Here is a 13048-nt window from a genome sequence, read left to right as displayed (position 1 = left end):
GATCATAAAAAGCATGCAGTTACTTGCTTTATAACTATGATATAAAACCTAGCAGGGGCTAAGCAACCCTGTCCCTGGAGTGCCACAGGTACTAAACCATTTTGTTTCAACTCAACACCACACCTGACCAACTGATCAGTTGAATTGAACACACCTGGTCTTCCAGGTCGGTTAAATCAAAAACATAGGACCAGGGTGTTGCCTACCCCTGACCAAGAGCTTAATGTGCACAATTGTTTTGCATGGAATAATTGGAAATTAGTAGTTCTGATATGCTCATATTACAACCAAACAATTGTAACATTTATTTGAAAATCACACACAGTTCAGGTTTTAACAGAGCTGGAGATGCACCTTATTGTGACATTTATTGATAATAACCAATAGACTACAAACTGCAGAGATTTTATTTTCCTTCCTCACTACAGAAGGGAATGGGATCCAAACACATTAAGCCACAGGTGTTTCAATACATGAGCCAGAAAGTGATACAGTTGGATTTTTGTTTATGTGTGTGTGTGTGTGTGTGTGTGTGTGTGTGTGTGTGTGTGTGTGTGTGTGTGTGTGTTTGTGTGTACCAGTTCTATATCTAGTTAAATAAGAATTAGAAAAAGTTTGTTAGCTATAACTACACAAATAAACTACTGTCTAGACTGGGTTGGTTGATGACAAAGAACGTGTCTTTCAAGGTCAAACATCAATGATGTGGCAATCAAACCATTGCACCCTGTTTTGGCATCATTACATTGACTGCCTGACACATCAAGTAATTTCAAAAATTATACTTGATGTTTTTAAGACCATAAATGGCCCATGATGAAAAACAGTACCATAAAAAAATTATTGTGTGTGAGTGTGGGATTGCTTGCTTGTGTCTTACTCACCATACATCTTGCCTTCGTCTGAGAGGATGATCTTCCTCCGTCCACAGGGAGGGTAGATGGCCAGGGCCTCCTGGAAGCTCTGCTCTATGTCTGGGCTCCACACCCCCTCGGCATCCCCGTCCATGGCCTTGTCCAGCTCATCGTTCCCCTCTTCCAGCCCATCCTCCGGGCTACCGTTGGCACTCCACTCGTTGGAAGCAATGGTGGCGGCTCCCCCTGGGCCCGACGACGAGCCCCACAGTCAGAGGATCTGGGGGAGAGAGAGAGAGAAAGAGAAGAATACACAGTCATTATCATCATCATCATCGTTGTAACTGCTGTCAACAACTTCATCATCATTGTCACCATTAGCAGGCGAGTACATTTAAAATGCAGTCGTACAAAGAAGGCTCCTTTGGTTGTCCATTTTGAAATCTTTAAATATGTATGAACAAACAATACAGCCCTTGATTATTGTTATCATTGACACATTTTTATGTGTCTAAAACTGCCAAATAAATTCAAGCTATTCTATAAAACCTTGTTTTAATGGCAAACTAATCAGCAGTGACCTCAAATAATTATTGTTGTTAGGGGAATGCTTCCCAATGTGGTCGCTTTATGGCTGAGAGCAGGCCGAGATCTTAAGTATTTTTCAAGCTGCCTCTTCTTCATTGTATTGTAGAGTCCCCTAAGTATCCATCATCCCATGATGCTTGTGTTTTTATATTTGAAATATGGCCGATGTTGAAAAAAATACACATATTGGACAAATATGGGGAAGGCCATTTGGGATGGTCCTATGGGTTAACTCAACTCCTCACGTTACAAGAACATTTTCAGGTTCCGCTGAAAAACATATTCATGAGGGCATCATTGGAACATTTTAAAGTTGCGGTGTTGAAAACTTCCATAATGCAACTTAAAAAATATGAAGTGGAGGATTAAAAGAGCTGTGAAAAGTAAAGCTATTGAATTGTTTACTAAAAATCACARCTACCACATGAACATGTCTGTTCACTAAAAGACAAAAGATGCACACAAGTGTTAAATAGAGGGAACCGGGTTACCGAGATTTAGCAAGATTTCCTTCCCAAACCACCTCCCTTTTCCAGGGATAAATAACTGCGAAAAATACATTATTTATATGAACAGCATGATGTGAAATGTAACTGTTAAATGATATGCAATGTCTAAATTTCTAAGGCGATTCAGCTATCTCTGTTTGAAGATGGCGCCGAAGAACATGGCTGACGTTTTACATTCTCCCAACCAATTGTGCTATTTTGTCAACAAAAAAAGTGTTTTATGTAACTTATTTTTTTACTTATTGTGTACATAATGTTGCTGCTACCGTCTCTGATTACCGAAAATAACTTCTGGACATCAGAAAAGCAATTACTCACCGCGGACAGGAAGTAGCTTTTTCCTTTAACGTGTCCGACGAGAAGGATATACTGCTTTCACTGGAACAGGCCCAGATCCACGCCTTTTGCGTGAAGAAAAGACGGCGGAAAAGGGGACGCAGATCAGGGATCCTTCTGAGAATCCAGAGGCGAGCGAGTAAACTCCCAATGCCTTCCATTCTTCTTGCTAAYGTGCAATCATTGAAAAATAAAATTGATGACCTACTATTAAGATTATCCTACCAAAGGGACATTAAAAACTGTAACATCTTATGTTTCACCGAGACGTGGCTGAACGAAGATACGGATAATATAGAGCTGGCGGGATTTTCCATGCACCGGCAGAACAGAGACGCTACCTCTCGTAAGACGAGGGGTGGGGGTGTGTGTCTTTTTGTCAATAACAGCTGGTGCGCGATGTCTAATATTAAAGAAGTCTCGAGGTATTGCTCGCCTGAGGTAGAGTACCTTATGATAAGCTGCAGACCATATTATCAACCAAGAGAGTTCTCATCTGTATTATTCGTAGCCGTCTATTTACCACCACAAAACAAGGCTGGCATTAAGACCGCTCTCAACCAACTCTATAAGGCCATAAGCAAAGAAGAAATGCTCACCCAGAAGCGACGCTCCTAGTGGCCGGGGACTTTAATGCAGGCAAACTTAAATCAGTTTTACCAAATTTTTACCAGCATGCCACATGTGCAACCAGGGGGAAAAAAATCCTCGACCACCTTTAATCTACACACAGAGATGCATGCAAATCTCCCCACGCCCACCATTTGGCAAATCTGACCATAATTCAATCCTCCTGATTCCTGCTTACAAGCAAAAACTAAAGCAGGAAGTACCAGTGACTCACTCAATAAGGAAGTGGTCAGATGACGCAGATGCTACACTACAGGACTGTTTTGCTAGCACAGACTAGAATATGTTCCGGGATTCATCCAATGGAAACCCAGATGCGAGCTGCCCAGTGACGCGAGCCTACCAGACGAGCTAAATGCCTTTTATGCTCGCTTCGAGGCAAGCAACACTGAAGCATGCATGAGAGCACCAGCTGTTCTAGATGACTGTGTGATAATGCTCTCGGTAGCCGATGTGAACAAAACCTTTAAGCAGGTCAACATTCACAAAGCCACTGGGCCAGACGGATTACAAGGATGTGTACTCAAAGCATGCGCGGACCAACTGTCAAGTGTCTTCAATGCCATTTTCAACCTCTCCCTGACCGAGTCTGTAATACCTACATGTTTCAAGCAGACCACCATAGTCCCTGTGCCCAAGGATGTGAAGGTAATCTGCCTAAATGATTACCGCCCTGTGGCACTCACGTCGGTAGCCATGAAGTGCGTTGAAAGGCTGGTCATGGCTCACATCAACTGCATCCTCCCGGACACCCTAGACCCACTCTAATTTGCATAACCCCCCAACAGATCCACAGATGACGCAATCTCAATCACACTCCACACTGCCCCTTCTCACCTGGACAAAAGGAACACCTATGTGAGAATGCTGTTCATTGACTACAGCTCAGCATTCAACACCATAGTGCCCACGAAGCTCATCACTAAGCTAAGGACTCTGGGACTAAACACCTCCCTCTGCAACTGGATCCTGGACTTCCTGATGGGCCAACACTGGGGCCCCTCAGGGGTGTGTACTTAGTCCCCTCCTGTATTCCCTGTTCACCCACAACTGCGTGGCCAAAAACAACTCCAACACTATCATTACATTTGCTGACGACACAACAGTGGAAGGCCTGATCACCGACATCGATGAGATGGCCTATAGGGAGGAGGTCAGAGAACTGGCAGTGTGGTTCCAGGACAACAACCTCTCCCTCGATGTGAGTAAGACAAAGGAGCTGATCATGGACTATATGAAAAGGAGGCCCGAACAGGCCCCCATCAACATCGACGGGGCTATAGTGGAGCGGGTCAAGAGTTTCAAGTTCCTTGGTGTCCACATCACCAACGAACTATTATGGTCCAAACATACCAAGACAGTCATGAAGCAGGCACGACGAAACCTTTTCCCCCTCGGGAGACTGAAAAGATTTGGCATGGGTCCCCAGATCCTCAAAGGTTATTACAGCTGCATCATCGAGAGCATCCTTACCGGTTCCATCACCGCCTAGTATGGCAACTGCTCTGCATCTGACCGTAAGGCGCTACAGAAGGTAGTGCGAACGGCCCAATACATCACTGGGGCCAAGCTTCCTGCCATCCAGGACCTATATAATAGGCGGTGTCAGAGGAAAGCTCATAAAATTGTCAGAGACTCCAGGCACCCAAGTTATAGACTGTTTTCTCTGCTACCGCACGGCAAGCGGTACCGGAGCGCCAAGTCTAGGACCAAAAGGCTCCTTAACAGCTTCTACACCCAAGCGATTAGACCGCTGAACAATTCATAAAAATCTCCTTTTGTACACTGCTGCTACTCAGTTTTATTGTTATCTATGCATAGTCACTTCACCCCCCCACCTACATGTACAGATTACCTCAACTAGCCTGTACCCCTGCACACTGACTCGGTACCGGTGCCCCCTGTATATAGCCTCGTTATTGTTATTCTTATTGTGTTACTTTTTATTATTACTTTTTATTTTAGCCTACTTGGTAAATATTTTCTTCTTGAACTGCACTGTTGGTTAAGGGCTTGTAAGTAAGCATTTCACTGTAAAGTCTACACTTGTTGTATTCGGCGCATGTTGCAAATAAAGGTTGAATTTGATTTTAGATTTTTTTTTATCTGCATGATCAATCATCAACGCCCAGGGTGGGGACAGACAGCACATCTCAGTATTGAGCACAGTTCTCAATGCATGTATCACCTCATTATGGTAACTTTTTTCTTGTGAAAGTTAAGACTATAGCCTATTCTAGCCTATGCTACAGTAATATAAGGACTGAATGCACGTCTAATTAACACATCTCCATCTGTTTTTTTATTTTATTGTAAAGATTTTTTTTGAATCTGCAGAGTTTTAAACATCCTATCACTCGGATATCGTTGCTTTGAATCAGTGTGCACTCAAGCACTATACAGCTTCTTGATATCCCACATACTGTCAGGTGGATGGATTATATTGGCAAAGGATACATGCTCACTAACAGGGATGTAAACACATTTTTGTGTATATGGAACATTTCTGGGATCTTTTATTTCAGCTCATGAAACATGGGGCTAACACTTTACATGTTGAGTTTATATTTTTGTTCAGTGTATAGATAGATGTTCTAACCTACCTCTTTCAGGTAATAAATTCAATGCAGCCTTATTATATAGCTAATGAATGATGGTTACTCATAAGCTTATAATTTATAGCCTCTGTCGCTTGCGCATTAACACACCGGCGCTCAACTGGCCTGTCTCCTTAAAAAACGCTCCTTAGCTCTTGGAGTTGGAGTCCCAGGAAAAGCAGACTAAATGCATTTCTAATACTTATTATTATTGGAATGAGGGACGCAAGCTCTTGTTTGCTGAATTTAATACAGCAGTCAATAGAAGGTGGATGTGGTATGGGCGAGTTTGTCAGTAGCAATAGCAGTTATTTATTCAGACCCATAACATTCAAGATTTGCGGAGGGCAATACGCAGTTATTTATTGCAGAACCATAACCCATTCAGATGGTGCTAGCTATAGCAGTTATTTATTCAGACCATAACCATTCAGAGTGGCGCTAGGCTATAGCAGTTATTGATTTTCAGACCATAACCATTCAGATTGGCAATTAGGCGTATAGCCAGTTATTTATTCAGAACCCTGAACCATCAGATGGCGCTAGGCGTATAGCAGTTATTTATTCAGACGCCATAACCATTCAAGGACCGCGCTAGGCTATAGCAGTTTTATTTATTCAGACGCATAACCATTCAGTTGGCATTAGGCATAGATTATTTATTCAGACGCCATAACCATTCAGATGGCGCTAGGCTATAAGCAGTTATTTATTCAGACCCATAACCATTCAGACGGGCTAGGGTATAGCAGTGTATTATTCAGGACCCATAACCATTCAGTTGGCATTAGGCTATAGAGTTATTTATTCAGAACCCAAACCGATTCAGATGCATTAGGCTATAAGCAGTTATTTATTGCAGACCCATAACCATTCAGATGGCGCTAGGGCTATAGCAGTTATTATACAGACCCATAACCATTCAGATGGCGCTAGGCTATAGCAGTTATTTATACAGACCCAAAACCATTCAGACTCCTGAAGAGAAGTGAAAGCCTGCTGTATCTTATTCTTCTATTATTCTGGCATGTCATTACAATGTTGAAAATAACAAAACTTATTTAATTTAACTGTTGAAAGCAAGGAAGGAATGAAGCAACAATAGAGAGAGAAAGAGGAGGTAGGCTAATACATCCGTCACACAACATTAGGGGAAATATTATGAAAGGTATTAATGTGTCAGCCTACTAATTATGAACATTTTAAATAGGCACTATTACATTTCAAAATTAAAATCAAATTCATTATAGGCTAGTGAATTWGATTTTAGCCTATAATTGTAACGTTGTAGGCTGCATGTCCTGCACCAGCATTGTATGTTGTCTACCAGCTTCATGGTTTGAACGTGGTGTGTAATTCCAGTCCATATAATACAGTATATGCTAATACAATACAGTACAGTACAGTAATACAGTCTACACTCAAAAAGATTAGCCTACTGGAGCTTGTTTCAGTATTTCAGTAATCAAAGCTCTAATCCAATCCAGACATATTTATATGCTTTTTCATCTGGGCATGGACACTACAAGGTGTCGAAAGCGTTCTACAGGGATTCTGGCCCATGTTGACTCCAATGCTTCAGCTGTGTCAAGTTGGCTGGATGTCCTTTGGGTGGTGGACCATTTGGGTGGTGGACCATTCTTGATACACACAGGAAACTGTTGGTGTGAAAAATCCAGGAGCATTGCAGTTCTTGACAGAAACCGGTGCACCCGGCACCTACTACCATACCTCGTTCAAAGGCACTTAAATGTTTTATTTCGCCCATTCATCCTCTGAATGACACACACAATCTACATCTCAATTATCTCAAGGCTTAAAAATCCTTCTTTAACCTGTCTCCTCCACTTTATCTACACTGAGTGAAGTGGATTTAACAAGTGACATCAATAAGGGATCCTAGCTTTCACCTGGATTCACCTGGTCAGTCTATGTCATGGAACGTTGCTAATGTTTTGTACACTCAGTGTATATGACAGTCTAGCACTTCAAATTACATCAGATCAAAGGCAGGAAAACCAGCTCTACCTCCTGAAGGAAAACCCTCCAGTCTGACTAGGCCTGAATGTAACGCAGTAGGCTAGACACAAACCGAGCACCACCACTAATTCTAGTGCCTAAGTCTGGTTGAGGGACAGTATAAGATTTTGAGGTAAAGCTGAGAGCTTTGGGCCCCCCAGGACCAGTGTTGGTCTTAAACCCAATGACTGAATGTGGAGATCACGGCAAAATTTGAGAAGCTCTCGCACAGCAGTCAGCAGGTAGGTCAGCAGCTCAAGTATTCAAAGCTAAAAGTCCACAGAGATCAGGCTGCAGCTATACATCTACCCCGACACAACTCAAGATGAGCAGATCCAATTACCAGAAACATCCACAATCACTACAGTAAACATCCACTGTGGTAGAAAAGTGTGGGTGCATATAGCATAATGCACATGCACTGGTCTAGAAGAATCCATTGCATGTCGGGTCTATTAAGACCAGAAATGTTGTGTCAAATGTGTCCAATTGATGTGTTCTTTTTTTGGAGGCAGTCCCAGTGTTTATCCTRGTAGTGAAGACACACAAACCCACCCTTCTTTAACACTGTCCGGGTGGTCAGCAAGACCACTATGTGTTAAGACACATTTAGAATGTGTAAAGATATTAGATATTAAGATATTAACTAAGCTGTTTCTCTCCGATACGCGTGAGGTGTAGGATCATAGACGTATAGGTATGGAGTAAGAGTCTCCTAGCTAACAGGGACTAACTTGTGGAATAGTGAGAGGGATTTGTCATGGGGATTTGACAATACTGATCAGAATCCCTGGGTAGTGGGCTATAGTAGTACATGAGTTTAGTGGGGTGCTGCTGTGCTGTGTGTGAAAGAGCTCTCATGGAGAGCGAGGCTTAAATTCCAGACATGTCCTTATTAAGAAAGGGCTGTGAGCGTTCACTGTTTCTCCTTCTGCCTCCCTTGTGTCAACCCGACGCMCTCCATCCCCTCCCCCACTCCACCCCTCCGCCCAGCGCTCAGAACGTCTCTGCCCAAATAAGGACGGGAGACCAGGGGATACATGTAAGGGGGAGGGAGAGGAAGGGAAAGAGGGGAGGGGGCGGATTGTCCAATTTAGGCGTCCACTTCGGGGTCTGGAAAACAGTAGGATTGTTTCTGCTGGAATGCAACATCAGCAGAGAGAGACACAACCACACTCACAGGCTCTCCGTGACGCTGCCTGACGTTAACTAGCAGAGAGAGAGAGAAGGCATTGTCAACGCTATGCCCATATAGACGGTTTCACTATATTACTGGGTAATTCAATTTGATGCAGTAGAACAGTGAAGAATAGACACAACAAAGGAAACCGAGAGAGCTGCATTTAACTGTTTGATTGTGTATTTAACTATCAACAAAGGTTGTACAAATCAGATCAAATGCTACAATATACCTATTTCAATTAGCCTACTACGATAATTGGGAACTCCTGGGACCAAGGCAATCAACAATTTCAGTGTTAACATTATTAGGTAGTGTTAACMTCATTAGACAGTGTTAACATTATTAGACAGTGTTAACATTAAATAACGGTAAACACTGTCTAATAACGTTAACATGTCGAATAACGTTAACACTGTTCAATAACGTTAACACTGTCTCATAAACAGTAACATTGTCTAATAATGTTAACACTGTCTCATAATGTTAAGACTGTCTAATAACGTTAACACTGTCTAATAAGTTTAACACTATCTAATAATGTTAAACAACGTCTAATGTTAACACTGTCTATCGTTAACACTGTCTAACAACGTTAACACTGTCTAATAATGTTAACACTGTCTAATAACGTTAACACTGTCTAATAACGTTAACACTGTCTAATAACGTTAACACTGTCTAATAACGTTAACACTGTCTAACAACGTTAACACTGTCTCATAATGTTAACACTGTCTCATAATGTCACTGTCTAATAATGTTAACACTGTCTAATAATGTTAACACTGTCTAATACCGTTAACACTGTCTAACAACGTTAACACTGTCTAATAATGTTAACACTGTTAATAATGTTAACACTGTCTAATACCGTTAACACGGTCTAATACCATTAACACTGTCTAATAATGTCACTGTCTAATACCGTTAACACTGTCTAATAACGTTAAACACGGTCTAATAATGTCACTGTCTAATAATGTTAACACTGTCTAATAATGTTAACTGTCTAATACCGTTAACACTGTCTAATACCGTTAACACGGTCTAATACCATTAACACTGTCTAATAATGTCACTGTCTAATAATGTTACACTGTCTAATACCGTTAACACTGTCTAATAACGTTAACACGGTCTAATAATGTCACTGTCTAATAATGTTAACACTGTCTAATAACGTTTAACACTGTCTAATAATGTTCACTGTCTAATAATGTTAACACTGTCTAATCATGTTAACACTGTCTAATAACGTTAAAGGTCTAATACCCATTAACACTGTCTAATAATGTCACTGTCTAATAATGTTAACACTGTCTAATAATGTCACTGTCTAATAATGTTTAACACTGTCTAATAATGTCACTGTCTAATAATGTTAACACTGTCTAATAATGTCACTGTCTAATAATGTTAACACTGTCTAATAATGTCACTGTCTAATAATGTTAAACACTGTTAAATACCGTTAACACTGTCTAATAATGTCATTCTAATAATGTTAACACTGTCTAAACCGTTAACACTGTCTAATACTATGTCACTGTCTAATAATGTTAACACTGTCCTAATACCGTTAACACTGTCTAATACCGTTTTAACACTGTCTAATAATGTTAAAACTGTCTAAATAAACGTTAACACTGTCTAATAATGTTAACACTGTCTAATAATGTTAACACTGTCTCATAATGTTAACACTGTCTAATAGTTAAAACTGTCTAATAACGTTAACACTGTCTAATAATGTCACTGTCTAATAATGTTAACACTGTCTAATACCGTTAACACTGTCTAATACCGTTAACACTGTCTAATAATGTTAAAACTGTCTAATAACGTTAACACTGTCTAATAATGTTACACTGTCTAATATAACACTGTCTCATAATGTTAACACTGTCTAATATGTTAACACTGTCTCATAATGTTAAACAGACTGTCTAATAATGTCACTGTCTAATAATGTTAACACTGTCTAATACCGTTAACACTGTCTAATACCGTTAACATGTCTAATAATGTTAAAACTGTCTCATAACGTTAACACTGTCTAATAATGTTAACACTGTCTAATAATGTTAACTGTCTCATAATGTTAACACTGTCTAATACGTTAACACTGTCTAATAATGTTACACTGTCTAATAATGTTAACACTGTCTAATACCGTTAACACTGTCTAATAACCGTTAACATGTCTCATAATGTTAACACTATCTAATACGTTAACACTGTCTAATAATGTTAACACTGTCTAATACCGTTAGACTGTCTAATAATGTTAACACTGTCTAATAATGTTAACACTGTCTAATACGTTAACACTGCTAATACGTTAAACACTGTCTAATAATGTCACTGTCTAATAATGTTAACACTGTCTAATAATGTTAACACTGTCTAATAATGTTAACACTGTCCTAATACCGTTAACACTGTCTAAATGTCACTGTCTAATAATGTTAACACTGTCTAATACCGTTAACACTGTCTAATTACGTTAACACTGTCTAATAATGTTAAAATGTCAATAACGTTAACACTGTCTAATAATGTAACACTGTCTAATAATGTTAACACTGTCTCATAATGTTAACACTGTCTAATACCGTTAACACTGTCTAATAATGTTAACACTGTCTAATAATGTTAACACTGTCTAATACCGTTAACACTGCTTCTAATAGTTAACACTGTCTATAATGTTAACACTATCTAATACCGTTAACACTGTCTCATAATGTTAACACTGTCTAACGTTAACACTGTCTATAATGTTACACTGTCTAATAATGTTAACACTGTCTATAATGTTAACACTGTCTAATACCGTTAACACTGTCTAATACCGTTAACACTGTCTAATAATGTCACTGTCTAATAATGTTAACACTGTCTAATAATGTTAACACTGTCTAACAATGTTAACACTGTCTAATAACGTTAACACTGTCTAATACCGTTAACACTGTCTAATAACGTTAACACTGTCTAATAATGTCACTGTCTAATAATGTTAACACTGTCTAATAATGTTAACACTGTCTAATAACGTTAACACTGTCTAATAATGTCACTGTCTAATAATGTTAACACTGTCTAATAATGTTAACACTGTCTATACCGTTACACTGTCTAATACCGTTAGCACTGTCTAATAATGTTAACACTGTCTAATACCGTTAACACTGTCTCATAATGTCACTGTCTAATAATGTCACTGTCTAATAATGTTAACATTGTCTAATAACGTTAACACTGTCTAATAATGTCACTGTCTAATAATGTTAACACTGTCTAATACCGTTAACACTGTCTAATAATGTTAACACTGTCTAATACCGTTAACACTGTCTCATAATGTCACTGTCTAATAATGTCACTGTCTAATAACATTAACGCTGTCTAATACTGTCACTGTCTAATATGTTAACACTGTCTAGTAATGTTACACTGTCTAATACCGTTAACACTGTCTCATAATGTCACTGTCTAATAATGTTAACACTGTCTAATAATGTTAACACTGTCTAATAATGTTAACTGTCTATAATGTTACACTGTCTAATAATGTTAACACTGTCTAATAATGTTAACACTGTCTAGTAATGTTAACACTGTCTAGTAATGTTAACACTGTCTAATAATGTTAACACTGTCTAATAATGTTAACACTGTCTAATAATGTTAACACTGTCTAGTAATGTTAACACTGTCTAATAATGTTAACACTGTCTAATAATGTTAACACTGTCTAGTAATGTTAACACTGTCTAATATGTTAACATGTCTAATACTGTCACTGTCTAATAATGTTAACACTGTCTAGTAATGTTAACACTGTCTAATAATGTTTACACTGTCTAGTAATGTTAACACTGTCTAATATGGTTAACACTGTCTAAAAATGCCACTGTCTATTAATGTTAACACTGTCTAATAATGTTAACACTGTCTAATGATGTTAACACTACCTAATAATGTTAACACTGAAATTGTTGATTGCCTTGGTCCCAGGAGTTCCCAATTATCGTAGTAGGCTAATTGAAATAGGTATATTGTAGCATTTGATCTGATTTGTACAACCTTTGTTGATAGTTAAATACACAATCAAACAGTTAAATGCAGCTCTCTCGGTTTCCTTTTGTTGTGTCTATTCTTCACTGTTCTACTGCATCAAATTGAATTACCCAGTAATATAGTGAAACCGTCTATATGGGCATAGCGTTGACAATGCCTTCTCTCTCTCTCTGCTAGTTAACGTCAGGCAGCGTCACGGAGAGCCTGTGAGTGTGGTTGTGTCTCTCTCTGCTGATGTTGCCATTC

At 39.2% G+C, this 13048-nt stretch overlaps 1 protein-coding gene across 10 annotated transcripts in view; it reads right to left on the bottom strand.

Moving 5' to 3' along the window:
* The window catches only part of LOC111970517 (transcriptional enhancer factor TEF-5-like), an 85508-nt gene that overhangs the window by 45879 nt on the left and 26581 nt on the right, over positions 1-13048 (bottom strand). For all 10 annotated transcript variants that reach the window (XM_070445919.1, XM_070445914.1, XM_070445932.1 and 7 more), the window contains exon 3: positions 885-1134. In XM_070445919.1, the coding sequence (XP_070302020.1) occupies positions 885-1008 (124 nt within the window). In that variant the 5' untranslated portion in view covers positions 1009-1134. The remainder of the gene's footprint in view (positions 1-884; positions 1135-13048) is intronic.

The sequence above is a fragment of the Salvelinus sp. IW2-2015 genome, linkage group LG1 (assembly GCF_002910315.2).
Source record: "Salvelinus sp. IW2-2015 linkage group LG1, ASM291031v2, whole genome shotgun sequence".
NCBI classification, from domain to species: Eukaryota; Metazoa; Chordata; class Actinopteri; order Salmoniformes; family Salmonidae; genus Salvelinus; species Salvelinus sp. IW2-2015.
The sequence above is the reverse complement of the archived record's forward strand: the minus strand, read 5'-3'. Positions and strand labels throughout refer to the sequence as shown.